Here is a 27,358-nt window from a genome sequence, read left to right on the forward strand (position 1 = left end):
AAGTGGAATGGGGTCAGCAGGAGGCATTGGCGAAGCTCTGCTGAGCTAGCGAAATTGCTGGTACTTAAAAATTTCGTCTGGGAGAAGGGAAAAGAATATTATCATTTTGTCAGATTCACCTTTAGTGAATGAGTTTGCTTCTGCCATGAGCATACAGGGGTTCTTGTGTGGGTTCACTCGGTCTGTCACTGCCGTGTGGCTTGGGGAAGTCCTGACCCTGTTGCAGGCAGATTAACTTGGATCAAATGCATGTTTGAAGCTAGATTTAGGCCAGCTTAGATCCTCCTGATGCAGCTAAAACTGAAATGCCTAGTAGTGGCAGTATTAATGCTTCAGATGCTTGTCCCCAGTGCATAACTGTTAACAGAGATGCTTTCTAAGTTACAGATCACAGACCTGGTATTGCAACTATGTGTCTTTAAACTTTTTCTTAAGAAGTAGCCATTTGTTTTTACCAGTGGTGGTGTAATCTTTGCTTAGAACTTAAGCTTGTAGCCGAAAGACTTATTTTCTAGTTACCTTCCCCAGATCCCCTTGAGGCAGCCACTGCATGAAGAGATCCTTGCTGTTGAGACTCTGTTGGGGGATTATCTGTGAAGGTATTAAAGATGTTAATCTGGACTTCTTTTCTGCCTGAGGTTCTGCCTTGAGGAGAGTAAGTACTGACCAGCTCTTGGAGAGATTGCTGCAGTTTTTAAGACAGGCCTTTATGTGGGGGAGCCAGCCCTGTGACAGACCCGTGCTCAACACATTCTCCTTCAGTCGTATTGCAGCTCAGAATAGCTTTTTTTCAGGGTAAGGAGAAGAACAAGAGACCATCGAAGAGAGCAGGTAATTTGCACTAGTTATATTCCAGATCATTGAATTGTGTTGAAATGATGAGATTTTTCATCAGACTAGATTGTTTGTATCTAATTCTCTGAATTTTTTTGTTTTGTTTTGGTTTTTTTGTTACAGTAACTTACACTGGGATCTGGATGTTATGAAAGGGATTTTTTCACCCCACATTCAATGAGTACTGTGTTCTGGCCTTTTTGTTCCACTGCGAAGCCCTGACCCACTCCACTTATATTCTAATTGGAGATGTTAGCAGCATGAGGAAATGGGGTGCTTGCAGCATCCAGAAGCCGTGAGCTGCTCTTAATTCTGTTTCACTTCAGTGTCAGGTGCTGGGGCACTACTGTGAGAACAGTAGATCAAGGTCTTTCTGTCACGCTGGTGCAACCTAGCTAAATCCTTTAGGGGTTTTGATGAAGAAGGGTTTAAAGATCCGATCCTGTGTAGTAGCTTTTTTTTAAATTAAAAATGGGAAGAGTTGTGTGGTGAGAGGTGGAGTCAGGGGTATATTGCTACAAAGCCTCAGGTATGTTCCTGCGGCAGAAAAATCCCTTCTCCTTAGCTTCAGAGCAGTAAAAGGGTGAAGCTGTTTGCCTCTTCGGTTGGTTTTACAGCAGGTTTGGAGATTCGTCTTGCATTGCCTTCTGGAAGTTTTGTCTGCATCCTCATTTTGTTGAAGTTAATTGGTTTCTTTTATGGAGGGGGAAAAAAACCTCTAATGTCCTTTCACCCGAAAAACAGGACTGAAGGGTTAGGTTTAGGAATGCTAGCACCATCTCCCATGGGAACTGTAATTAGCATACTTTGTTTTTCTGTTCTTCCCTTGGGGCTTGGCTTGATGGCTGGCTTCCATCTCCTCTTTTCATGTTGAGTTGCCATTGTGGTTACCGGAGATGTAATCTAGCTGGGAAACTCAATCAGTGTTGGAGAATGGGAACATGGATCATCCCATACAAAAGTACCTCCAGCTTGTATGAGCAGCACTTCTCAGTTCTGAAAATGGGTTGCCAAATTTCCAGTATTTAGTCGAAAAGCGACACTTCCCCTAGTGCAGGTGACAGAGCTGTTCATTTCACTTCATTCATAAGGTGTTAACTTGAAACCCCGAATTTCCATTAAAACTCACTTTTCTCTGAATTTATTTTAAATCAGCATCTTGGCTTAATTTGCAAGTGCAAAATACTAGTTTTTTCAGGGGGTTGCCCTGCAGTAAATAAGGGCGATACTAGGATGCTGGAATTTGTTTTAAGTTCAAAGTACAGCATGTAGGAGATGGTGATTTGATTTGCCTGAGGACACTTCTCTTGCTGATCTGGCATAAATATTTCTGAAGTGTGAAATGGAGCTAGACTGGGAACAGGAACAGGCATAAAGTACACTTCAGATTTTATTTTCTCAAGTACATTCCCTTCTTAAAATAGAAATCAGCAGAAATACTGGGGTTGTGTTGATTGAACAGACTGATTATATAGTCAGTCTATGGAGTAGGAAGTGCGTCAGTGTATGAAGTTTAAACATGTATAGAAGCTGGTCGGTAATAGCAAATTTGTGAGAATTCAGGGAAGTTGTATTGCTCCCAAATTTGCTTTTAATAAGCAATGAACTGTTTTTACAAGGACACTGTTGCTACTGTTACAGTTGGCTAACTAGCAGCCCTTCAGGAAAACACCCTGACCCTCCTGAAAGTCTTCAAGTGTACAGAAACTCGTTCTTTTTGTTCTCTCAATTTCACGGTGTCTTCTGCTTTTCAGCTTACAACCTCTTGCAAGCTGCCACTCTCTCTGTTTGTGTGGCTTCCACAGAAAACACAAGTAATAGCAGTTGAAAAGGAATTTTAAAATAGATCAGGAAATCTAGGGCATGCCAGGTTGATTTTTGAGGTGGTCTTAAAAATCCAGTGGTTGCGTTTTTTGAAAGCTTTTGCTGAATGTTTTGAGATTTAGCCTCCCTCTTCTTTATCTAAAAGTCAGATAGAGTGAGGCTTTCCTCTCAAACAGAGCATCTCATGTACGTCGACATTTGGTGGAAACAGGACTGCTTGTGGGGTGACCTGTTCTCTACTGGAAGGATTTCTGGGCAAGTCTGGCCCAAATTGGTGCTAGAGAACAGTTATCGGGGAAGAGATTTCGCCCAGCTCAGTGGACCTGCTTCCTATGGAAGGATGACTGGCATAAAGAAATGTTGATAAGACTGGATCCAGGCTGGTTTTTGCAGCTTTTAAGGAATGAGGCTGTAGAGAATTTGTTTATGCACCTGCAAAGTCCTTCTCATTTTTCTTTTTTTTAAACTCATATATAAATTTATAACTATTTTCATATGTAAAATAAATGAATATCATAGTGGTGCTTCTGAACATCCCTGCAGAAGGGCATGGTAAGATGGTGAAAAGGGTTTTGGTAAGGAAATGTGCATTTTAAGAGGATATTATAGCCATGTTCAAAAATAATTTAGGGAAAAATCCTCATGCTGGCTTCTCCCTTGGAATCCTGATTCACAGTCCAGGTCTTCTCTCTTCTGATGCATCCACATCTTGGCACAGTAAGGTGTGAGATAGAGGGCTACTTATGGTCTCACCTTGGTAATGAGGAGCTATTTAAACAAAGGTGACAATTTTGTAACTTGTTTGCGTTCTTCCTTATGTCCACTTGTTTGGAGTCAGCATGACCCAAAAATGAGTGGTGGTGTTCGATGAAGGGCAATGGAAACGTGACCCCACAACTACAGGAACTTTATTGTTGTAGCCTGTGGAGGAGCTGCAGCAAATCCCTTCGTATTTTGAGGAACCTGACTCATTTTTTCCCATGTTACAGGGTTACATTCCTGTGCTACTCATTCCTCTGCTGGCTGAAACTCCTCTTTGTGGTCCATTGGAGAAACCCTTATCTTTTTATGTTAATGAGTGGTTATGGAACAAGAACAAAAAAAATTAAGGATCATGCACTGGCAATTTAATGAAGTGATAAGAATCTACAACTTGTCCTTTAATAAGATTATGAAACTGTTGCATTTTCAAATGAAGAGAGGCACAGAGGTGGCCGTAGCCTGTACACGTGCAACTTTAAATCAGGATATCATTCCGAGTTGGAATTTTTCAGTTCACTCCTTTAAAGGTCTCATTTTCTAACACTGGTGCTCATTTGTTTCATGTAATTTTAAACAATATACAATAACATTTTTCCATCAGCAATGGCCTGTGTATTTCAGTGACCTTTACTGCTTTCTTTAGAGGAGTTATGCAATCAGACAGAAAGAAAATACCTAATGATTTTTTTTCTTAAAAAAAAGGTCTTATGCCTATAATTCTTACAGTGCTACTACTCACATTTAAGCATCTGTGTTTTGCACCTGCGCTCTTATTTTGAGGAACCTGAAAGTCTGCTTGCAAAATCTGAGCTCATTTTCAAAAATCAAGCTGAAAAAAAGAATATAGGTGGATAGAAGGATCGTCTTTAAAGTAAGAAGCTTTCATTCTAGTGTGCCTTCCCTCTTTGGTCACCCACCTCCAGTAAATATATCATGTTTTCTTCTAAAATTAAATTCAGAACTTACAAAAGGATTGGCCCTTTTTGTATCTATTGACTATTCAGTGCTGGAGAATTTTGTGTGCCTTTCTGGACCTGCTTACAATGTGCTTGCCTACATTTTGCTGCTCGGGAACATTAAAGCTCCTGAGAGTCCACGCTAATTGCAGTCTCCTCTATCAAGAGAGGTCGCTTATTAGAGAAGGCTGTTTGTTGTACCAAATAGCGAGGAGAATACCGAAGCCTGGGCACTCTTTAGTTCTGCTTCCTGATCAGGTGGGTGGAACATCAAGGAGACGATCCATGCATCTGTTCAGGGAGATCCATGGAAACAGGAGAGACCCAAGTCAGTTCGTACAGCCACAACTGCGCAACTTGCTGACTTGGAAATATTTACGATGTCTCATGATAGTCACCAGACAGTTGTTACACGCTTCATTTCTGCTCAGCGTTCAGATTGGTATGAGTTGCAATTACGCTTCATGGCTTGCTTTTCCACATGCAAGTACTTTATGAACCAAATCCACATTGGGATAGGAGCTAGGAAGGCAGAGTAAGCAAGAACAGTCGCCCCATTCCTCTTTCCATGCCATCATCCCATCTTTGTGTATCAAAGATACTCTAAAAACATGCATTGAGCAAACTTTTGTGCAGTGTGTGTAGTATATAACCATGAGCTGAATTGTGCCTCTTTCAGTGGATGATGTTAGAGAACCATCAAGAAAAAAGGTATGTGTTTATTGCTTGTGAGGAAATGAGTTGGAATTCTAGATGAAAATTAATTTCCTAAAACATAATGGATATCATGTGGCATTGATTGTGGGAACACTTCTGCAAGCAGGGCACATTGCTTTGCCTGGTTTTGTTTGGTTTGTGTGTTGCTCTTATCCACAGATATGACCTTAATTTTTTTTAGTTTTGCGTCTATTTATATTTGGGGTCAATTTGGTGGGGAAATGCCAGCGATCCACTGACATGTATAGGAGATCCTGATCTGACAGATCTTATCTGCTATTTTGACAGGAGTGGATGGATCCCATGGTACGAGTTTGCCTTTAAGGAGAGTTTAAGCAGTAAATACGTGTGCTTTTTGCAAGAAGGCTAGTTATTTTCCATATTTGTTTAGCATTTAGGTAATTCATAAAGACTTCTAACAAAAATGCAGGCTTTTTTTTCCACCCAGTTGTATGACCTTCAGAGTTTTAAACTCGAAACTTTTGCAGGGGAGAATGATGGGGGAATTGCAACTTTGTCAACTGAGCCAATTCGTTACCCCTCTAAATGTTGACTGCTATGCTCAGTGCCCAGAGTTTGACAAAGCAACTGGCTTCAAAATTTTTTCTTTAAAATTTCATGTTCTAAGAGAATAGCTCAGTCTTCCTGGGTTTAAGGGTACCTCCTCATATCTCCCCCACATTGCACAGTGTTTTAAAGGGCCTCATTTAGAAGACTGAAGGACTGGGAGGATTTCCAACAGGGGCAGAACAAGCAATTGCTCTTACAGTTGCAAAGACCGGCTGAGCCAGAGCTCTCTGAGGTGGATTTATTCCCTCTGGCTGACAAGACCACTGGGCAGAGGCTTTCCTGGCAGTCGGTGTTTGATTGGAAGAAGCGCCGATTTGGCTGACTTTGCTGTGAGAGGAGCGTGAGTGCTGGGGAGAGGCAGAAGGCTCAAAGAGGGCAGGAGTCTTCACTGCGCCTCGAGGAACCATCTGTAGTGAACATAACCATGAGTAGCGATGGTTCATAACTTCTGCAGGCGAGCACGGTAGCTGTTATGTGTGTGTAGGGCACAGCTCAAAAAAAAAAAAAAACACCAGCAGAAGGGAAACTGGTTTCTTAATGGTTAGGGTGTGTTTTCTGTTGTTACTGCTGTCTTAAAGCAATAGGAGCCAGCATTATTTCAGCTGTATCCCAGCTTGCTGCTTGCTTGGGGGAGCGCAGGAGAGTGGTGGGAGGCAGTAAGACGCTGCCACCTCTCCATGCACACACAACATGGGAAAGCAACTCCACCTGCCCTGCTGGAGCTCTGCCCTTTGGCAGGAGCAGGGACTGAGCTCAATGCTTTGGGTCTGCTGGTCCCTCCTCTCATTCAGACATGACTGCACAAAGTGCATCTCACCTTGCTGATGCATCCCATCCCGCACCAGCATAATCTTACGGTGCTAAGAGCTGGGACTGGCGGTGTTTGTCCCTTCTGTTTGGAAGCGGGAAAGTGGAGATGGAAGTCCTAAACCCAACCAAACCTCCTGAAGGGTGCTAAAGCAAGCTAGTGGGACAGCCGAGCAGAAGTAGCTTTCTTGGTCCTGCAAGCCCTGGTGCTTAATGGTTTATATTCTGGAGTGCCACCTGCTGGCACTTGCTCCCTCTGCTGTCTCTTTTCTGGAGGCAGCTGCTCTAGAGGGTGAGAGCTTAGACCAAAGAGCATGGATGTTAGTAATAATAACAGGACTAATTATTTGTATTGACCATTGCATTATTTTTTTGATTGTCATTGCGCTTAAGGACAGTTTTTATTGGGAAAGACCTCACTCTGGCAGGTGTCATGCAAACCGAGAGTGAAATAAACTGGCAGAGTCTTCACTGCTTAAAAAATACAGAGCACAGTATGAAGGAGTGGTTTAAAGTATACGAAAGGTTTTTCCAATCTATGCTGTTATTTGGCAACATATGAAATATTTTTTCTTTCTGTCTTGATATAGTAAAATATTTTTATTGTTTCTCTGGTTGCCAAAAACCCAAAATTACTTATGATGAAAAGAGGGTGTGTTTGTTTGCTTTTTGAAGCAGTAATCATTAAAGTGAAAGACACCTGACAGTGTAGTCACTTAAGCAAAAGTTAGGAAAACACTGACCCAACTCTAAAAAGTAACAATGATGTCAGTAAACTAAATAATTCCAAAAACCTTTTGGCTGGAAAGCCAAGGATGTTGTAGTTTATGGCACAATGCAAATCTGGGTCCAGAGCTGATTTTTTTTTTTTTTTTTCATTCTAGTTGAGAACTTGTTTTGGCAGTAGAAAAGAGGTATTTTTTGAATCTGTTTTGTAACATTGATTTTCTGTCTATGGGCCAAATCCTCAATGGGCCTGAGTCATTGTGGTTCCTTTGGCATCGGTTTGTTTGTGTACATTGATGCTTCCTGCGTTCAGCGCACCACTGTAGAGCACACAGATAGAATACTATAAGAAGAATGGAATAAGGACCTCAACTGAGTGGAACCTGGTGAAATCCTACATAGCTGCATAAAGCTGTGTGTATGCACACTGTGTCCTCCTAGATCATCTCTTCCACTACAGCACTTTCTAGACTGGCAACACAGACTTCTGGCCTTTTCTTCTTTCTTTTATCAGCCCCTGGGGCACCTCTTTGGTTCATAACTGCTATTCAGTGTGATGCTATGTGGAATACATGTTGGAAATATGTGGTGAAGCTTATCTAAGTTTTCAAAAGCGATTAATGACTTTGGGTTGTACTCTTGAGACTATTTTAGAAAGCCCTGAACCACCTGCCCTTTCAAAGTAAGTTCCTTTAGCAAGAAACACCTGTAAAAAACATTAATCCTATCAATGACATAGTCTTCTTCAGGCTTCAGTCATGTCATGAAATGTGACTTGTCTGTTGAAAATTTCTCTGTTGTGCAGAGGAGGGCGATGAAGCTGGTGAGGGGCCTGGAGCACAAGTCTGATGAGGAGCAGCTGAGGGAACTGGAGCTGTTCAGCCTGGAGAAAAGGAGACTGAGGGGAGACCTGATTGCTGTCTACAACTACCTGAAAGGAGGCTGTAGCATGGAGGGTGTTGGTCTCTTCCCCCAAATAGCAAGTGATAGGACGAGAGGAAATGGCCTCAAGTTGTGCCAGGGGAAGTTCAGATTGGATATTAGGAAAAAATTCTTCATGGAAAGGGTTGTCAGGCATTGGAACAGGCTCCCCAGGGAAGTGGTGGAGTCACCATCCCTGGAGGGGTTTAAAAGATGTAGAAATGAGGTTCTTTGGGACATGGTTTAGTGCTAGAGTTAGGTTATAGTTGGACTTGATGATCCTGAGGGTCTCTTCAACTGAAATGATTCTATGAAAATGCCCCATGTTGTGATTTTTTTTTTTTTTAAGCCAACAGCCAAAAAAGCTGAATGACAGTATTTGTAAATATACTGCTATGAAACTACTGCTGATAGTTGGAGTCTACTTATCTCATTTGCTTTTTTGCTGGACTAGGAAAGAAAAAGAAATCACATCACATCACATTCAGCAGCAGAACAATGTAAGAGATACTTCTGGCTCACTCAGTGGCTGGCCACATCAGAAGAAAAATTGTGCCAGAGTCACTACAAAAAGTTATGTTTGCCCTTTGCGTTACCTTTGTATAAATTTATTCTTCTGAAAGAAAATAGTCAAACTGAAATGAAAGCTGAAATGACCTGACATTTTAATGGAAATGATTATTTTTGCCTAAGGAGAAAGTATTTGCTTAATTTGATCTGAAACTGCCAATGAGATTGTTCACCTTTAAACTACATTTCTTTGTTTAGCTCGAACTCACATGCAGAAATCATGAGACTGGCTTGCAAGACAGAAACTGAAGTTTACAGGATTCTACCTAACTGGGATTTGGGGCTTCTGAAGTTCATGTTTTTGGGCTTTTCTTCAGAAAAAGTGGGGATAGCAGCTTTCTTTTGCTGAGTACTGAATTGATTTGCCATATTCCTGTGAGCCTAGGACTCGCCATGGCCGTATACTATCGGGATGGTGATGAAGGCTTGAGCATTAGCAGTATTATGCTAGTTATCTTTTCTAAGTTTGTTCTACTGTTACATTGCAAGGACCACAGAACTAGGCCCGAAATTAAGAGGTAAAGCAGTTTGCTTCATTTTGTTTGTTTTGCTCAAATGTAGCATAACACAGTCCTTTCTGAGCATTTGCACTCCTTCATACAGCAAAAATGCCATATACTGTTAGTTAAGTGCTGCCAAGTGGAGGGTATTTTCACACCAGGATGTTTCAAAAGCAGCCAGACTTTGACTGGCAGAGGAATGATGGGTGATGTCTGGCCTGAACTTTGAAACTCATTGTAAAGTATGAAATACAACCTGACGAAGCTTGGCAGGTCTGATAAAACTTCTTGGGGCTACAGAATGTGTGGGGCTCTTGGAATCAAATACTGTCATTGTGAAGGAAAGCAACAGTAGATTTCGCATAATATTGGCAGGAGTAGTTTATCCTCCTGTGCCTGAGCATTTGAGCAGCCAGTGCTGGTCCCTGGAATAGCGTGGCTGCCAGAGCAGGGGGGGCTACCAGCTCTGCAGCTTTGACGTCAGTCTCCCAGAGCTGTGATTCATCTCAGCCCACCGGAGAGGGTTGGGGTGGTGCTAACCTGAATTATGGTCATCGCCATCAAGAACACCGCGTTGCTTATCTGCAAGACTACTTTTGTCTGCAAATGGTGCTTGCTCATGTGAGAGACTCCGTGCAAACCCCCTCGCTGTCTTCTAAGCTTCATCCTAAAGTCCGTCTGTGGGAGTCTTCTCGTTTCTCTTGTGGGCATGCCCGAGTCCATGGGCATGAAGGAGGGAGCTGGGAGCCTTTCCTGGTGTCCGTTCGTTGTCTCACCACTGGTCTGAAGGTTTCCCTGGTGGTACTGGGGCTTCAAGTCATGATGTGGGGCCACTTGTCACACATTTTTCAGGGTGGTGTAGGGGAAGCGAAGGCATCTGCACATAGAGACCTTGTTCTGCCTGTGGCTGCTGATGCTGGGTTCTGTGTTGGTTGTGTTAATGGCTAGTGTGTAAAGTATGTAAATGTGCAACTGACCTTAAGAATATGTGTTATCCCATGAACTTGTGTGGCTAATGTCAGGCCATGCACTTTGCAACTTGTCTGAACTGGGGCTTGTGGATTGTTTATAGTCACGGGTAGAAACATGTGGTTTGGAAAAGTATTGGAAGAAATTATTTATCCAGTATAGCCTGGTAAATCTCTTTTGGAGGCTTTTGCTGGTGTAAAGACAGAAAGATAAATGACGAAATAGGAAATCATCAATATATATGCAGTTCGGCTTGGGCCTAACTGTGCTTGTGATCCATATTTGCAGTGAGAGTTGGACTGTTCCCAAAATTCAGGAAGCGAGGGTGGTATTAATATTACTAGCTGACAGAGTGTTACAGGGTGAATGATTAGCTTTCTATAAGAAAGGAGCTTTTGGGCCAGTTCCAGTCCCTTTTGGTGTAGTCTGCAAACCAGGATGACCAGTGCCGTGACCTGGAGTAGCTGTAGCGCTTATCAGAGACCGAAAATGCATGAAGATCACCATTTGTCTGCATTAAGAAATGACACAGCAGTTGACCTTGAGGAGGCGTATTGGTTGGTTATCTTCCACCCTCTTGTGAAGATAAGCTCTTGGAAGTGGTTATTCTGTGTTAGGACATCTGTTACACCTTTTCTCTTGATAAACAGGGGACTTTACTCCCTTGTGCTGCCCACTTAGCTGATTTCAGGAGAAAGGTAAAGAGATGATAAAAGCTTCACCTCCCCGCCATTTAATTCTTCTTCAAACCTTATTCTGCATTTTTATGGCCTATGAAATAAGAGAATTTCCTTACTTTTTGTGGCTTCTAAAAAATATTTTCCAATTTCTTGACCCCATCTATTTCAATGTAAAAGGACCAATTATTTTGATTCCCCTAACTCTGTTGTCTTTTTTTTCCTTTCCCTTTCTTTCTTCTGAAGCATCAAAAGAAAAAACCCCTTCCCACACCCAGACAAAACAAACCCCAAACCATGCTAGCAAACCTTGAGAGCAGCCGTGTGGCGACGAGGGTCTCAGAATCACGTCCTCAGGCAGCCGCGCTGGGTGAGTGCAGAGCCCGTCAAGCAGGTGGGGCGTACAGGGTGGGACCACAGAGCAGAGATGCGACAATTAAAAACTCGCATTTGAAGGATTTATGTTTCCTGAGGTGGGTGTGAAATTGAGTTTTCAGTTTTTTGCACCGTAAGACAATGTATGAACCTGTGAGGATCGATTCCTTTCTCTCCGCCTCTGTTTGGGCCCATGGGCAGGTAGGTTTTGACCTAGTTTTATCAAACCCGCTCAGTGACGTCAGAGGGCTGTAGCACTCTCTCCTGTAATTATAGATTGGTGTCTTAATGCACTAATTCAAGCTCAGTCACTCAATTACCCAGTGACCTGTATCAGTGAGAAACGTCTACATTTGAGATTTATTTAAGATTTTTTTTTTTTTATGATGTATTTTGTAAGTCTAATACCAAATTCTCAGGGGAGGGAGGGAAGAATATTTTAATTAAGTTTATCTTCAGGTATCAGGCAAATTCTATCAATGGCAGATGAAGCATGAAGCTCTAATAGGAGAGCAAAATTTGTCATTTAAGTGATCGGGTGCTTCATGCCTCTCTCAGCATTTTGAATGCCATGGAATTCCGTCATGTTGTTATAAATGAAAATATCTTGGAAAGAAGATGTTGCATTGCATTTAACAGCTGTTACAGAGAGTGAGTTTAACATTTGTAGCTTTCCTCTTTGCTCGGGCGAAGCTCCTGCTGTAAGGAAGTGGCATTTTGGCCTTAGCGATTTAAATTGTGACTTCACTTTAAGTTCAGGAAGCAACTTCTAAATCTGCTTCGCCAACTACCTGCTCCTTATATCCTGATCACAATTAACTACTTATTCAGGGGGTGAGAGGTAGATTTCTTTTCATGCCACTCCTCCCACCCCCATTCCTCTTGATATCAGTTTGAATGACAAATGGGGGTCTCACTTGGTAGTGGAAAAACTGTGGCTTTTAATTCCTCTCACCCTGGGGTTTAGGAGTCAGTCAGGCCTAATTAAGAGCAGCTAGCAAAACTGAAGAAGTGCTCATGGCCCTGCAAGTGTTGTGCTCAGAGTGGGCTGTAGGAATGAGCACCATCCCCTGGGATGCTTTCTTTGACCGCTGGAGATTTTGCTTATTTGCAAATTGGGGAGGGAACCTTTCAATATCCTCTGCTGGGAAATTCTCAGATTTGGGATGTCTTAGGACCACAGTCAGGTCTCTCATCCTGTCAGTGCACCCTCATGCAGGAAGAGAAGCGCTAGGACTTAAGGGCAGCAGAAGTGACGAGGAGTATCTTCACACTCCTCCTCTGGGGGCAGAGCTGCACCTGGGGGTCCCCAGGGCTCTGCCAGGCTGGAGGGAGCCTGGGAAATGGTGGAGAAAAGTAGCTCTGGGGGAGCTTGACAAGTGACCTTGTCAAAAACCTGCAGATGGTCAGAGTTGGGCCAGTGAGGAGCAGGTCAGGCTGGGTGGAAAGGAAAGCTGTCTGCTTCCTGTCCCTGCATGTCTGAACCATTTCTGTGGAATATTCTGATTTCAAATAGTGTTTCTCACTGGTAAAGCACCTTGCATGAAACTGTGTGATGAGCATGACTGTGCTGTTTTGACTCAGCAGTAAGAAACTGTACCCGTTGTTTGCTGACCTGGCACGTTGCAGGTGATTAGTAGTGTTTGCTGTTGGAACAAAATGCAGCTTATCCTGGTCATATTTGACCAAAATATGGTCTTTGGAGCCAGGGAATGTGGACGTGTCAAAGTTTGCAGATAAAAGGAGGGAGCAGCGTAGCTGATGACGTGAGATGGAACAACCAGCAGCATGTGAGTCTCTCTCTGTTTTCTATGAACAACAAAGGCTGGTGTTTCTGCCTGATCTGTTTTTGCTCCCAAAATGTAAACTTCTACATCTAGTTACCTTTCTTCAGATGACCTTTCTGTCTGTGTCTTCTGTTGCTAGGGCTGGCTGGTGACAATTTCTAAGGTAAATGCTGTGGGATGATACCTTGCAACTAGGCTCCTTTTTTGTGATCCACCTCCGATGGCTCAGCTGCTAGAGAGATGGGAGGCAGGACAGCTGCAGTGCTGTTGAAATCATCCAGAGCAGATTCCATCAGCATGGATCCCCTGGCACTGGTTCATAGCATGTTGTATGCTCGTATATATCACAGTTTCACTCAGCTTTATTTTTTGTGACTTTACACATTTAGGAATGTGTAGACCTGATTCTCATCTTGGCAAGGGCTGGGCTAAAGATGAAGGAACAATGCTAACTTGCAGTGGCTAAAGATTTGGCCAAATTAAAACACTTCCATTGTGCAATTTGTGTGTGCAGTTGTGAATAACTAAATAGAAAGGGTAATGGGTGTGGGCTGCTTGGCTTAGAGGAAGGTGCCTGGAAAATAGGTGTAATAATTCTGGAGAGAAGAATGGATTAACTTTGTTGTATTGTTAGCTTTATGTCCTTCAAAATGCATACAGTCTGTCAGTTGTAATCTACATGATGAATGAACTGTGTCCATGGAGATACTTTAACTTCTGGATCACAAGTTCTTGTGATTTTCATGGTTTGTGGAAAAGCTGATACGTTCAATGAGAGCCACAAAAAATCTCAGGCATACCATGGAGATCCTGCCAGCTGTGAAAGATGGGAAGAAACAGGTGTTTTTCTGAGCTTTGTTGACTCACTGTGGAAAAAAGAGAATCTGTCCAGAATCTGTCACTTACGCCTGGCGGCTCATGAGGTGAAAAGTGGAGCTGTGCTGAAGTTGTCCAGGAGCTTAGAGGCAATATGGATGGTGTTGCATGACCTTGGACCAACTCCTTCATCCCTCAACACTTCTTTTCTTACATGATGAAAGGATATAATGACGATAATACCTCTCTCTTAACAAGGGTGTTGTGATGAATAAATTAATTAATTGTGCCGTTCTCAGTTACTATGGTAATTAGTGCTATTGAACAGCCTAAAAATAAATAGGATCATTTAGTGAAGGTTATTCAGGGGAAATCAGGTAATACGTCCTTGCCATTTGCAACAGCCCCAGTGGGATTTGTCCAAACATGAATTTGTTGAAAACATACACAGGTGCTCCATTTTGTAGCAGAAGTGCTTCCAAATATTAAATATGTTCCTTCCTCCTCACTATCAGTTTGGAGCTACTTCAGCACGCATTTCCTTCAATATCTGTGGGCAGATGATTCTTGCAATTAGTTTCCCTATTGAGAACAGTACCTTCCCCACCCCCATCTCCTTTCCAGCCTAAGGACACCTGAAATGAACGCATTTTTCTTCATCATAAATCATACATACTTGGTAATACTGTCAAAGAATTCTTAATGTGTTTAGGGAGTTTACGTAATGAATCTTCCTTGAGAAAGGTGAAGTATCGTCAGTGCACTTCCTTGCCGAGTCTTGCTAACCTTGCCGTACAGCAAGTAGAACATGCCTGAAATACATGCATAAGTCTGTGCGAAGTTTTTGAGGCTTTCTTTCAGTGATCAGCTAACTACATTAGCATGCCTCAGAGCCAGTCTTTAAAAATGTGAGATGATGTTTAATCTTCTGTGCATAGTATTAGATTCCACAGACATCATGAAAGTATAGACTTGGGGCTTTCAAGTTAATATAATTTTGAGTCCTAATAAGTTAGGAAGTGTGCGTGAAGATAGTTCTGAGTTCTCCAGTGGAGGCTGCGGCTCTTCCAAGTCTATGGTTTCCATTGCTTAGTACCACTGGGGTTGTCCTTACATAGAAAAAAATATTATGTCAATAGGCAAGGATTTGCCATTATTTTCTTCTCTGTCTTGTTGTCCAGCTCCTGTCATGGGTGTTCAGTGTCTTTCTTTGCACTAGGTTCCAAAAATAGTTGTCTTTTCTGACCTGGCCTGTTGGGGACCACTTTATAGTTAGGGTTTGTGCAGAGCTTTCTCTGCAGCAAACCTGCGCTTTCTTCTTCCTCTTGCTGTTTGTAGCTGTGGTACCTGAGCTGCCACAACCTTCATCTGTTGACCTCCTGCAGCACCTCCCTATGTTGTGCTGGGAAGCTATGAACTCCAAGAGTGCAACAAATGCCCCTTCCCCCTTCTTGGGGAGTAGGAAGCTGATGCCTTGGAATTCCTGGCCTCCTTCCTTCCTGCTGCTCACCTGAAAAAACGGAGCTTGGGTTTCTGCTGTGGCCTCCTATAAGGTACTAGCAGAACAGATAGCCCAGTTCACAAAGAGCTGAAACACCTGTTTTTTTTCTCCAGACGTTTATTGCTTGAGTTACACAATCATTTCTCAGATCTTAAAAACTGGCTTGTACAGAGGGCAGCCCAAATCTGCAAGGAGGACCTTTGTGCCGTGCTCTCAGCCACCCAGCTGTACCTTGATCTGTTGCAGGGTTCATCAGCACTGCAGGTTCCTCTCTGGGTCTCTGTAACTGCTTGCGGATCTCTCGTCCCGCCGGCCAGTGGCAGCCCCATGGATGTTGGGCAGACCCACAGCAAGGGGAAGAGCGTGCAGGGGAGGCAGAGAGGTCTCCTGGTGCTGCTTTGCAAGGCTTCTCTCTTCTTACTTCCTTTGCTCCTGCTGCACGTTTCTGATGTTTGAGTTTTGGAGCTTGTGGGTTTTCATACCCAGTTAGTTTTTGTTTGTGTTATTAGTTAGATCTCAGGCCTGAAGAGCTTGGAGCTGCTATCAGGTTTGTGCCGGGCAGAGTCACTACTCGCAGTTGCAGTTGCCTTTGTCTGTGTGGGTGGTTTCACTGTCGCGTTCCCCAGCCCTCCCTTTGACACGCATCTCTCTGTCCACACAGACATACGCTATCTCTCTTGCGAGGGCCTACAGCTATCCCTGACGGTTTTTTCCGATTCTTCCCCCTGCACCCTATTTTCCTGTCAACAGTCCCCTCACCCTCTTCACTGTCTCTGAGTGACAAGGGCAGATAATGAGGAGAAAATGGTTTTGGCTGATGCTGACATCAGCCGTGCGCTCACGTGCAGCCTGACTGCCTCTTGGTCTTGGTGCTCAAAGCGCTGGGAAGAGTACAGTCTGAGGAAGCGTTGAGCAAATTGTTCACCTGTGATAGCTCAGCACCCCCAACTGGTATGGAATTCAGTCCCCATTCCAAGAGAAGGTCTGCTGCAGTATTAAATCTTGGCATAGTTATTGAAGTGAAGTGGTAGAGAAATACTGAGAGAGCTCCTGTGGCTTTTTTCCTTCCTAACTACGTATTACAAAATGAATCAAATAGATATTATGCAGTTTAATTCTGACTCTAGATGATAGCTTGACTTTCTTTTATCCCCCAAATTGATCTGTGGCAGAATGCAGGAAAGTTGTCTGTGGCAGAATGCAGGAGGGTTGTGGGGCTTCCAGTACGATTGGGAATAAAGTGACGTTGCTCCCATGAAGCTACATATTCAACCTTTGCACAAGGCAGTGTCAGCAAAGGCCAAGGGGTTAGATAGCTGTGGCTACTCTTTAACTTGTCTTTAGACGTATGCTGAAGGAATCATACTAACCTCTCTGCTCACCTGTTGTTACTACTGATCTGTCAAAATACACCTCTGATCGTTAAATTTGAGACATTTTTTGAAAGTAACAAATGTCATAATTCAGTATAGGAATATGCACAATGCAACCTTGTTACTCGAAATAATTTTTATAGTTGTTCTTTTGGGAAAAAGAAAAAAAATAAAAAGGAAAGGAAAAAAGTAACTTCAAGACACATAGTTGGAAGTGACCGTTTCCTTGATTCAGCATCAGGGCAAAGTGAGGTTGCGACTATATTTACAGGTTCTGAACAATGTGTGTCATGTAGGTGGTAAGCTTTATCTTAACCTTTTAATTTGTCTCTATTCTTTTCCTTTTTCTTCCTGTAGATTGCAGATTACACTAGTGCTTTAAAACTCTGACCTCCTGGAGAAATGCTTCACAGCGTTACTTAGTGTTCAAACCAACTGAGACCTTCTCCTTGGGATGGATGTACTTTTTCCTTAGGGTGCTGTTTGCCTGGAGGTGACTTGTGTTTTCTTCTGCAGTTCGGAATACCTCATCTCATTCTCTCCTAGCACTGATCTTTTACTCTAAGGATGTCACTGGGACAGGGATGAGGGGCTTCATAGCACATGAGTATACGACTCCTGGACAAGGATTTGAGGTCTGAAAAATGATCTTGATCCCAATCACATTCACATCAATAGAAACTGGTTTACCTTCAGCACTGTAAGTGGAGAGAGATGGTTGTGGGTGACAGCTAAATGACATCGGAGAACTTCCTCAGTCAGTTCATTGACATTCAAAATGTGGAGAGCAGAGAGCTTCTATGCAGAGATACTGATGTACATCTGCAGGAGGAGTGCTTCCACTCTATTTTTAAACATAAGCCTTACCTTCTGAATTTCCAGACATTGGGGCTTTTTCTCATAATAACACTGCAGTATTGTTATACCTGGTGGGTTTTTTTTGATTTGCAGATATAGCAGATGACAGTTGTCTCTTGTTATGTCTGAGCTCAAGTTTGGCTTGGGTGGTGTGTAACTGTGAAAATTTTATATGGTTACTTCTGTGCAAAATACAAAACTGCTGGGTTGCTTGTGGCTGAAAACTGGATCCGATGGCTTCAGTGATTCCCTTCTGAGTTCCTATAACTAATTCCTAATTTGACCTTTGTCTCTTAGTGTTTTTCAGCCAGGAGTTGCCTGGCATTATGGATAGCTCTCTTCTGTTTTTCTCTCTTAGCTACTCCATAGTCATTTAATAACCCTTTCTGATAGTCTTCCCTTGGTCCTGCCTGTGCCGTATTGATGCAGAGATAGTAAGAGGAAGGAGAGGATAAAGAAGATATAAACCTCTACTCAATTTCTCCCACTTTTCCTCGGTGCGACCTGCACGGGGGTGGTGTATGCACAGCCCAACCTGCAGCAGCATTAGGCTCCATCTGCACACACGGCCAGCAGGTCAAGGGAGGTTCTCCTCCCCCTCTACTCTGCCCTGGTGAGGCCATATCTGGAGTACTGTGTCCAGTTCTGGGCTCCCCAGTTTAAGACAGACAAGGAATTACTTGAGAGAGTCCAGCAGAGTGCTGCAAAGATGATTAGGTGTGATTTTCAGTGGTGCACAACAACAGGATGAGGGCCAACAGGCACAGGCTGAAATACAGGAGGTTCCACCTAAACATGAGGAGAAACGTCTTGTCTTGGAGGGTGCCAGAGCACTGGAACAGAGAGGTTGTGGAGTCTCCTTCCCTGGAGAAATTCAAAACCTGCCTGGACACATTCTTGTGTGATCTGCTCTGGGTGAACCTGCTTTAGCAGGTGGGTTGGAATAGATATTCTCCAGAGGTCCCTTCCAACCCCAACCATTCTGTGATTCTGTGGAGTATCTGTTAACACCATGTGTAGTATGGTGCTGGTGTGGAGCAGGTGCCTCATGGACCTGTACTGGCTTCATGTGGGTGGGGGTCTCTCCCAGTGGTGGCCTCTGTACCTCCTTCAGGCAGAGCATCCCGAAAGTGCTGTTCAGGCACGTGCCATTGCCCATGTTTCACAAGCTCCTGCCTTCATAACAGCAGCCCCTGCTCCCTCCTGAGTCAGTACTGTCACTGCATGTTTGTTGAAGCCCCTTGTGAGCCAAAATCCGCTGCTGTTACACAATCAGCAGCAGCACCAGTTCTGCCGATGTCGTTGATATCAGTTGTTAGTATCTGAAGAGATGACGTGTATTTTGTTTTCCCTATTCAAACACTGGTAACTGCCAGAAGCAGGATATGGAACAGTGTGCTCCAGAAGGTTGTCCTGCATTGCAAACCCCACGTCTCTGCCTGCCTTCTCTACTTGAACTATGTTATTTCTGGTTTACTGATGTCACCCATCGATTAACGTGTTGCAGCCTCATTGCAATGATCCACAGGGAAGAGCAAGAAGTATTTCGATGGAAGGAAAAAAGTCCTCTGACAACTGTGGTCCTCAGGTGTTAACTCTGTTTTGGGAATAACATTGCAATAAGATCAGATCAAAGGTCACCATGCAAGTATTTTGGGCTTTCTTTATTGCGTTCTCTGGATGCGAATTCTGGCTGATACTTCTTCAAATACAGCAAGGAAGGCAAGGTAGAAAGCTGTAAAAATGTCGCACCTACATATTTATCGTGTGTTGGAGTGACCAAAATCAAACAAAGCTAAACAACTCACTGTGAAAGTAAACACAGCTGCTTATTTTGCATAACTATAAGAAATGAGTGGGGAAATGTGAAGAATCTCTTTATAATGAATAGTTTAGAACAAGGCTAATAGTTCAGAACAAGTCTGTCAGGCAGAGGGGGAAACCCGAGACAGCCCCTGCCCTGTCGCTGTTGGGCAGAGGTAGGGGACCAAAAAGATGAGGAGGGATGGAAGCAAGTTCCAGTTTGGCATCACGGGCAACCCCCCTCCCTACCTGCTTTGCTTCCCCAGGTGCCCCTGTGTAATAGGTTTGAGGCCCTGAATCTTGAAGGAGAGGTAGGAGAGGATGTGGTGCAAGGCCTTCCTACAAGGTCACATAGGAAGAGGCAGTTGACTCCACACCTCAAGACTGCCTCTGATAAGAAAGAAAGAAGGGCAATTGTAGTGGGCAATTCCCTTCTGAGAGGGACAGAGGGCCCAATATGCAGAGTTGATCCTCATCATAGGGAAGTTTGTAGCCTACCTGGAGCCTGGATCAGGGACATCACCAGGGCGCTCCCCAGCCTGGTGCACCCAACAGACTAGTACCCACTGCTGATCTTCCAGACAGGTGGGGAGGAAGCTGCATCCTGTAGTCTGAGGGGAATGAAGAAAGATTTCAAGGCCTTGGGACAGATGGTGAAAGAGTCTGGGAAGCAAGTTATTTTCTCTTCCCTCCTTCCATTTTTGGATGCTGACGTGGGATGGAATGGAAGAATTCAGTCCATAAATGATTGGCTACAAGACTGGTGCTACAGGCAGGGCTTTGGGTTCTTTGATAACAGCTGGTTTTATAAGACACCAGTCCAGACAGTGATATGTGGGAAAGGTTTACCTCGCAGGGGCAAAAGGATGCTGGGACAGGAATTAGCAGGGCTCATTTGGAGGGCTTTAAACTAGATTTGAAGGGGATGGGGTTGTAGCTGGGCTTGCATCAGTGGGGCAGCACTCTAGAATTGTTGAAGACTGGGAGGCCTCCCATACCCCTAGGGTGAAGTCAGTGTGCTCAGCTCGCTCCCTGAAATGCCTGTACACCAATGCGCGCAGCATGGGGAATAAGCAGGAGGAGTTAGAAACCTGCGTTTGGTCAGGAGATTATGATCTGGTGGCAATTACAGATACATGGTGGGACAGCTCACAGGACTGGAATGTGGTCATGGATGGCTATGTCCTTTTCAGGAAAGACAGGCCGGCCAGGCGTGGTGGTGGAGTTGCTCTTTATGTGAGAGAGCAACTATAATGTGCTGAGTACTGTCCAGGGGCGGATGAAGAGTGAGTTGAGAGTCTGTGGGTGAGAATTAAGGGGCAGGCTGGCAGGGCTGATGCTGTTGTGGGTGTCTATTACAGGCCACCAGATCAGAGTGAGGATGTTGATGAGGCCTTCTATGGGCAGCTGAGCGTGGCCTCACAGTCACAGGCTCTGGTTGTCGTGGGTGATTTTAACTACCCTGATGTTTGCTGGAAGGACTACTCAGCCAGCCAGCCACAGTCCAGGAGGTTCCTCCAGTGCATTGATGATAACTTTCTGATGGAGGAGCCGACTAGGAGAGGTGCGCTGCTGGATCTCGTCCTCACTAACAAGGAGGGTCTGGTTGAAGCAGTAAAGGTGGGGGGCTGCCTTGGTTGCAGTGACCATGAAATGGTGGAGTTCAGGATCTCGTGTGGCAGGAACAGAATAGCAAGCAGAATTGCAACCCTGGACTTCAGTAGGGACAACTTTGGCCTTTTCAAGCAATTGCTGGGGGAAATCCCGTGGGCAAGGCTGCTTGAAGGTAAAGGGGCCCAAGATAGTTGGTTAACATTCAGGGACTGCTTCTACCAAGCTCAAGATCAGAGCATCCTGACACGTAGGAAGTCAGGGAAGGGAGCCAGGAGACCTGCGTGGTTAAACAGGGAGCTGCTGGGTAAGCTCAAGTGGAAGAGGAGAGTTTACGGATCATGGAAGGAGGGGCTGGACACTTGGGAAGAATATAAGGCTGTTGTTAGAGGATGTAGGGAGGCAACTAGGAAAGCTAAGGCCTCCTTAGAATATTGAGTCCAGTTCTGGGCCCCTCAGTTCAAGAAGGACAGGGAACTGCTGGAGAGAGTCCAGCGCAGGGCCACAAAGATGATTAAGGGAGTGGAGCATCTCCCTTATGAGGAAAGGCTGAGGGAGCTGGGTCTCTTTAGCTTGGAGAAGAGGAGACTGAGGGGTGACCTCATCAATGTTTATAAATATGTAAAGGGTGAGTGTCACACAAGGATGGAGCCAGGCTCTTCTCTGTGACAACCAATGATAGGACAAGGGGCAGTGGGTACAAACTGGAACACAGGAGGTTCCACTTAAATATGAGAAGAAACAACTTCTCAATGAGGGTGGCAGAACACTGGAACAGGCTGCCCAGGGGGGCTGTGGATTCTCCTTCTCTGGAGACATTCAAAACCCGCCTGGACGCCTTCCTGTGTAACCTCACCTAGGTGTTCCTGCTCTGGCAGGGGGATTGGACTAGATGATCTTTTGAGGTCCCTTCCAGTCTCTAACATTCTGTGATTCTGTGAAGGCTAGTAACAACTTGCCTTTAATTCAGTGCATTAACAGATTGTTTTCTGTGGTGTTTGGCGATCCTGGGTCTAAACAGAGCCTTTTGTCTTGAATAAAGTTTTCATTGGTGAGAAGGTGTATGTTTCAGAGGGCCGTGTTCAACAAACGGCTCGTGTAACCAGGCAAACAGCCTGATTGGTAACCATGCCATTCATTTTGGTTGTGTGCAGATGTGAGCATATGACTAGAGTTACTTGGTTGCTCATTCATGCACAGGAGCCTGTGGAAATGCATCTGTTTAAACATAGTTTTTCTTTCTTTTCCTTACCTTTCAAGCAGACTTAGCAGTTGAGCCAAATAGCTAAAAATCCTCAGGGGTTTAAAGGATTAAATGAGAACAATTGTTAAGGTGCAGGAAGGGCTGATGCTGAAGGACCTTCTTAGTGAATTACAGCCTTGCTTGTTATGGGTATAAATATGAGTGGTGAACTGGTGGCTTGTTGGGGATTTTATAGCTGGGGGGAGAAAACAAAAAGAGATCTAGTGATGGCTGACCTGTAGCTTTGCTGCTGGACAGTTTGGTGAAGCCAGTGGGAAGATGTTTTCTGGTTAAGGGTTGCAAATTTGTTTCTCCCAGCAGATTACAGGGTCAGCGCTAGTTTTTATCCCCCCTTAGCTGGACATTTTGTTCCCGCTGCTTCCTGTAAGTAACCTGTTCCTTCAAATTCTTCTGTTTGTCTCAGGTGCTGAAAGGTTAAGGCTGGAGGTTTTCCTGCACTCTCCCTAGCTGCTGCCCGGCACTGCCCTGAGGACAGGTGATGGGAAGGCGAGCTCTGCCTTGAGGAGAAACGCTGAGAGGGCGGGCACTGCCCCGCGGAGAAGCAGAGGGAAGGCGAGTGCTGCCTTTGACTGTGGGGCGCCGGGGTGAAGCTCATTGTGAGGCCGGCCGTGCCCCCCTGCGCTGGCCACCATGGAGACCCTGTCCCAGGATTCTCTGCTGGAGTGCCAGATTTGCTTCAACTACTACAGCCCCCGCCGGCGGCCCAAGCTGCTGGACTGCAAGCACACCTGCTGCTCGGTATGCCTGCAGCAGATGCGGACCAGCCAGAAGGACCTGCGGTGCCCCTGGTGCCGCGGGATCACCAAGCTGCCGCCGGGGTACTCAGTATCGCAGCTGCCCGATGACCCTGAGGTGATCGCCGTCATTGCGATCCCCCACACCTCGGAGCACACCCCCGTCTTCATCAAACTCCCCAGCAATGGGTGCTACATGCTGCCTTTGCCCCTGTCCAAGGAGAGGGCGCTACTGCCGGGAGACATCGGCTGCCGCCTCCTGCCCGGCAGCCAGCAGAAGTCCCTGGCGGTGGTGACGATCCCGGCGGAGCAGCAGCCGCTGCAGGGTGGCCTCCCCGCTGAGGGGGTGGCGGAGGAGCCGGACCGCAGAGGTGTTGTGAAAAGCTCCACCTGGTCGGGAGTTTGCACTGTGATCCTGGTGGCCTGCGTCCTGGTCTTTCTCCTGGGCATCGTCCTCCACAACATGTCATGCATTTCCAAGCGCTTCACGGTGATCTCCTGTGGCTGAGGCAGGGAGGAGGGTGTGCTCCCCCGGGGGTCGGGTCGGGTCGGTGGGTGGTGATGATGAAGGTGAAATTGAGTGAGACAATTCACCGCAGCTTTGCCCAATGACTGCAGAACGCTGTGCACCAGGGCAGCGGTGTGCTGGCCCAGCTGCAGCCCCCGGCCCTGTGGCATCAGGCCCCTCGGCAGCACGCGGAGAAAATCACATCCCGTGTGTGGCGGCAGCAGCTCTGAGGAGGACTGCATGTGTCACCATAATCATTTATCAAAGGGACTGCGACTTACAGTGATTTCTTTCTTATCGTGTTACGAGATTAAAGACATCTGTGTAGCTGGTTGTACTGTAAAGTATACGGTATGAGCTCTAAACACAGTAGATTAAAATCAAAACTGCTCCATGTAGAATTAAAGGCAAATTGGTGCGCAACTCTGTACCAGGTGTTCAATGCCAATCCACCCATGCTTTTTTTTTTTAATGGGGGGAGGGAGACTTGTAAAACCAAGAAATCATTTAGCTGGTAAGGCATTTTGTATGTTTTAAACTGCACATTAATTAAGCCAAATTAGGGAGTTGTACAATAGTTTTTAAAAGGAAATGTTTTACAAGCAATCATTTCATTCTGTGGTGTGTGTTTTTTGCCTCTCAGTGTTTCCCCATTTTTTTCAAATACAGGGAAGTGACACTTCCAGCATCTTCTATTTGAAGGAGCTTCCAAGCAGGGAAGCAAAGTGGGCTGGGAGAAATACCTAAAAACACAACCAAAACACTCACTTCTGCCTAACCGGCTTCACATCAAGGATAGCTTTGAATAGTGAGCATTAGTCATGCTGTTTTACTTCCAGTCTGGCAGCAGGGCTTTCTGGCGACCTGGGCTTCATAGCCATTATGAAGAAATGGGTCATGAGAAGTCCTAGGACTCCTCCTGCAAGGATGTGATAGCAAATTGTTCTTCTTTTTTTTTTTTTTTTTCCTAGAGGTTGTTTTTTTTTTAATTGTTTTTAAAGAATTTAGGCCTTTTTTGCCTCCTTCTTTCCTAGGAGATGCCACTGTGCTCCCATGGATGGTGTGACAGAGGAGTTGCTCTAGGAAGCCTCACCATCCCAACTGAAGCCAAGGACCCTTACATGCAATCATCTAGTAATGGGAGGAAAACCCAGGCCAGCCTAACCCTCTACTGGGTGGGCTACCCCTCCTAAACCACTGTGGCTGTCCTGGTGTCAAAATGTCTGGGTGAGCATAACAGAGCCTTTTCCCACATTTCAGTCTTCTAAATGTTCGTGTTTGTAAGGACAGATTTGAAAAAGACACAGGAAATGTTTCCCTCCACCTGAGTGTGTTATGAAACCCCAGTCACTTGCAGTTCACTTTTTGGAAAGAGCCAAATTCCTTTACCTTCACTGCAGTACCGCCTTGCTCTAAGCAGTCCCGCTAGCTCTAGCAGTACTGCTCCTAAGTAAAATAGAGCTCAGTGTGAATCTGGGTATTTGGCAAGTCTGGAAGCTGAAATTTGTGTGAGATTTAGGGATTGGATCAAGGGGCACATGACAGACCTTTAATAAGACAGAAAAATGTATTGATTTGCACTGCTGCTTTTAGCAAGTTCAAAGCGTGACCTCCCTGAAGCATGACCTCTTGTTGTCTACCTACTACTCTTTCTAATAATTAGTTAGAGATTGCTCAATGCCATATTATAACACCGGAGGACATAGTTTTGGCTATGCACTGCCTGAGTTGGCCCTATAGGCTTCAGTGGTTTTCTGGTTATGTCACAAAATTCAGTTGCTGGTTCACAATAAACATTCTCAGCTAGGACTTCTGTCAGAAACATACCTCTAACTTCATGCTGGATTTCTTCCCCTCCCTGTTCCCAAGCCACCATTTTCTTCCTTGATTCCTGTTGACTGAAGAACAGCATATACGGTGCTTAATTGTTATGGTGTGTGTTGGGTCATATATGGAGAGGACCCATTGTGCTGATTTTTATCTACTGTCATATGTGTGCATAGCACAGAAAAAAAAAAAATCCTCAAATAACACATTCAATGCCTTTTTCATGCAAGACCCACATGCAGTATGCCTTTAACCTGGCTTATGAGTATTGTAATTACGTAGACACCTCTCTGCAGCATGGTTAATTTGGTTGCAGTAGGGAACAGCAGGTATTCCAAAATGTGTCTTGTGAATGTGCTAGTCTGTTGTTGCCAGTAGGCAGCCAGATGTCTGCTCACATCCAAGCTACACTGCTTATTGTATAAAGGAAAGCCAGTTCACAAAAAAAAAAAATAAATCTTGCCTTTATAAGATTCTTGAGGAAGTGACCAGATACAGGACTCGACCTTCTATTGCCTTATCCCCTGTAGCAACTGCTGGGTGTACCAGGAGCATAGAGCATCCCTGGAAAATGCTCCAAGAGCAGCGCTGATGTGTTTTGCATCAGCTTCTGCATTTGTTTATCCGAGTTGTCAATGACTGCACAAAACCGCGAGGCAGTCGAAGAGCATGTCCTGGAGTTCCGGTGCTGGTAACGTCAACCTCCTTCCAGCCATACCTGCCCGGCTGAAGCTCGTGAGGACAGCGTTTCTCTAGCGCTGCGGAGAATGGCTGTCTTGAAAACCGCCTCTCTGTCCCTACGTGGAGGGTGCAGTAGGAAAGAGAAATCAGAAATTAGGTTAAAATACCACACTGCATAACACGTTATGCAACAGGCAGACCTGGAGTTTATCCGGTGTTAATGATGTGAGTATTATATTAGCAGAATACCATCCCATATTACGTAACATGGGACATTGTTTCGTTAATATGAATTTCCTGTACTTTTCGTGCCTGCTGAAATGCATGTTTGACCTAATTTCTGATCCAGACATTTGCCTGCTCACGGCCTTGTGTAAGAGCAATAAGTAGAACCTCAAGACCTTTGCCTGCGTGTGCGCGCACGGTGTGTATGTTCATTCCCTTTTATAAATAGGAGTTCTGGAGATGTTTTTGTTCTGGCTTTAGACTGTGACTATCATTTTAAATTTGCAGCTGCCATATCATGTTGGATCACCTGGCTTTTTTGCTGACTTGTGTAGAAGTGGACTAAATAGTTTGTTGTAATGTACAGTGTTAAAATGTTTCTCAAGTATGTTGATAGTCATAATACTTTAAAAATGCAGTGCAGTCTGTCTCATTCCTTGGTCTGATACCCGGCATTAAAAAGTGATACTGCTATGTACACCTCTAACTTTTTTTAAAAATTATTTTTAAAGAGCCTTGTCTTTGTAATTTTTCTCTGTTGAGAAACACTGTTGGACTTGTGTCAAAATCATCAGGTTCTGGGCTGGTTCTTGTTCTCTGGTGTCCAATAACAAATCACTGCCCAGTTCCACCAAAAAAAAGGAAACATACTGTGACATGATACTGTTTGAGCAACCAGAATTAAAGGTAAAACTCGTAGGTAATTACTCAAGCACCTGCATTTTTAGAGCAAATAACTCTGTATGAATGTGTATTTATTTGCTTGTTTAATGGAAAGGATGTAGGGGGGGGGCTCCCAACTTCCGTTTTGGCTTGTGCTTTCCTGGCAAACAGACTTTAGGGTTCACTCTGTGAAATTTTGTTTAGTGAATTTTAAAAATTCAGAATATGCAATTTTGGTATGCAGGACTTTTTTAGGAAATTGTGTGTTCAGTGATTGTTCATGCTTAATCAAGATGTAAAGGAGCCTGGATGTTTTGTAAACATGAAGTAATCATGAGTCCAAAGTTTCATCTTTATTAATGAACTCCAGTCTGAATAAAACATTAGCAGGACAAGAATGATATCAAGTGAATTATGGTACTTCCGTTACTTTGCCATCAAATGAAGAGCATGCAAGGGAATTGGGCCGATTTGCTCCATATTTTACATTTCAGCGTTC

At 44.5% G+C, this 27,358-nt stretch overlaps 1 protein-coding gene across 2 annotated transcripts in view; it reads left to right on the plus strand.

The window, feature by feature from the left end:
- Window positions 1–27,132, plus strand: part of RNF152 (ring finger protein 152) — a 47,473-nt gene extending 20,341 nt beyond the window's left edge. For both annotated transcript variants that reach the window (XM_065629110.1, XM_065629111.1), the window contains exon 2: window positions 22,625–27,132. In XM_065629110.1, the coding sequence (XP_065485182.1) occupies window positions 22,852–23,463 (612 nt within the window). In that variant the 5' untranslated portion in view covers window positions 22,625–22,851 and the 3' untranslated portion in view covers window positions 23,464–27,132. The remainder of the gene's footprint in view (window positions 1–22,624) is intronic.
- Window positions 27,133–27,358: the final 226 nt, after the last annotated feature.

Source organism: Caloenas nicobarica, chromosome 2, assembly GCF_036013445.1.
Source record: "Caloenas nicobarica isolate bCalNic1 chromosome 2, bCalNic1.hap1, whole genome shotgun sequence".
Classification (NCBI taxonomy): domain Eukaryota; kingdom Metazoa; phylum Chordata; class Aves; order Columbiformes; family Columbidae; genus Caloenas; species Caloenas nicobarica.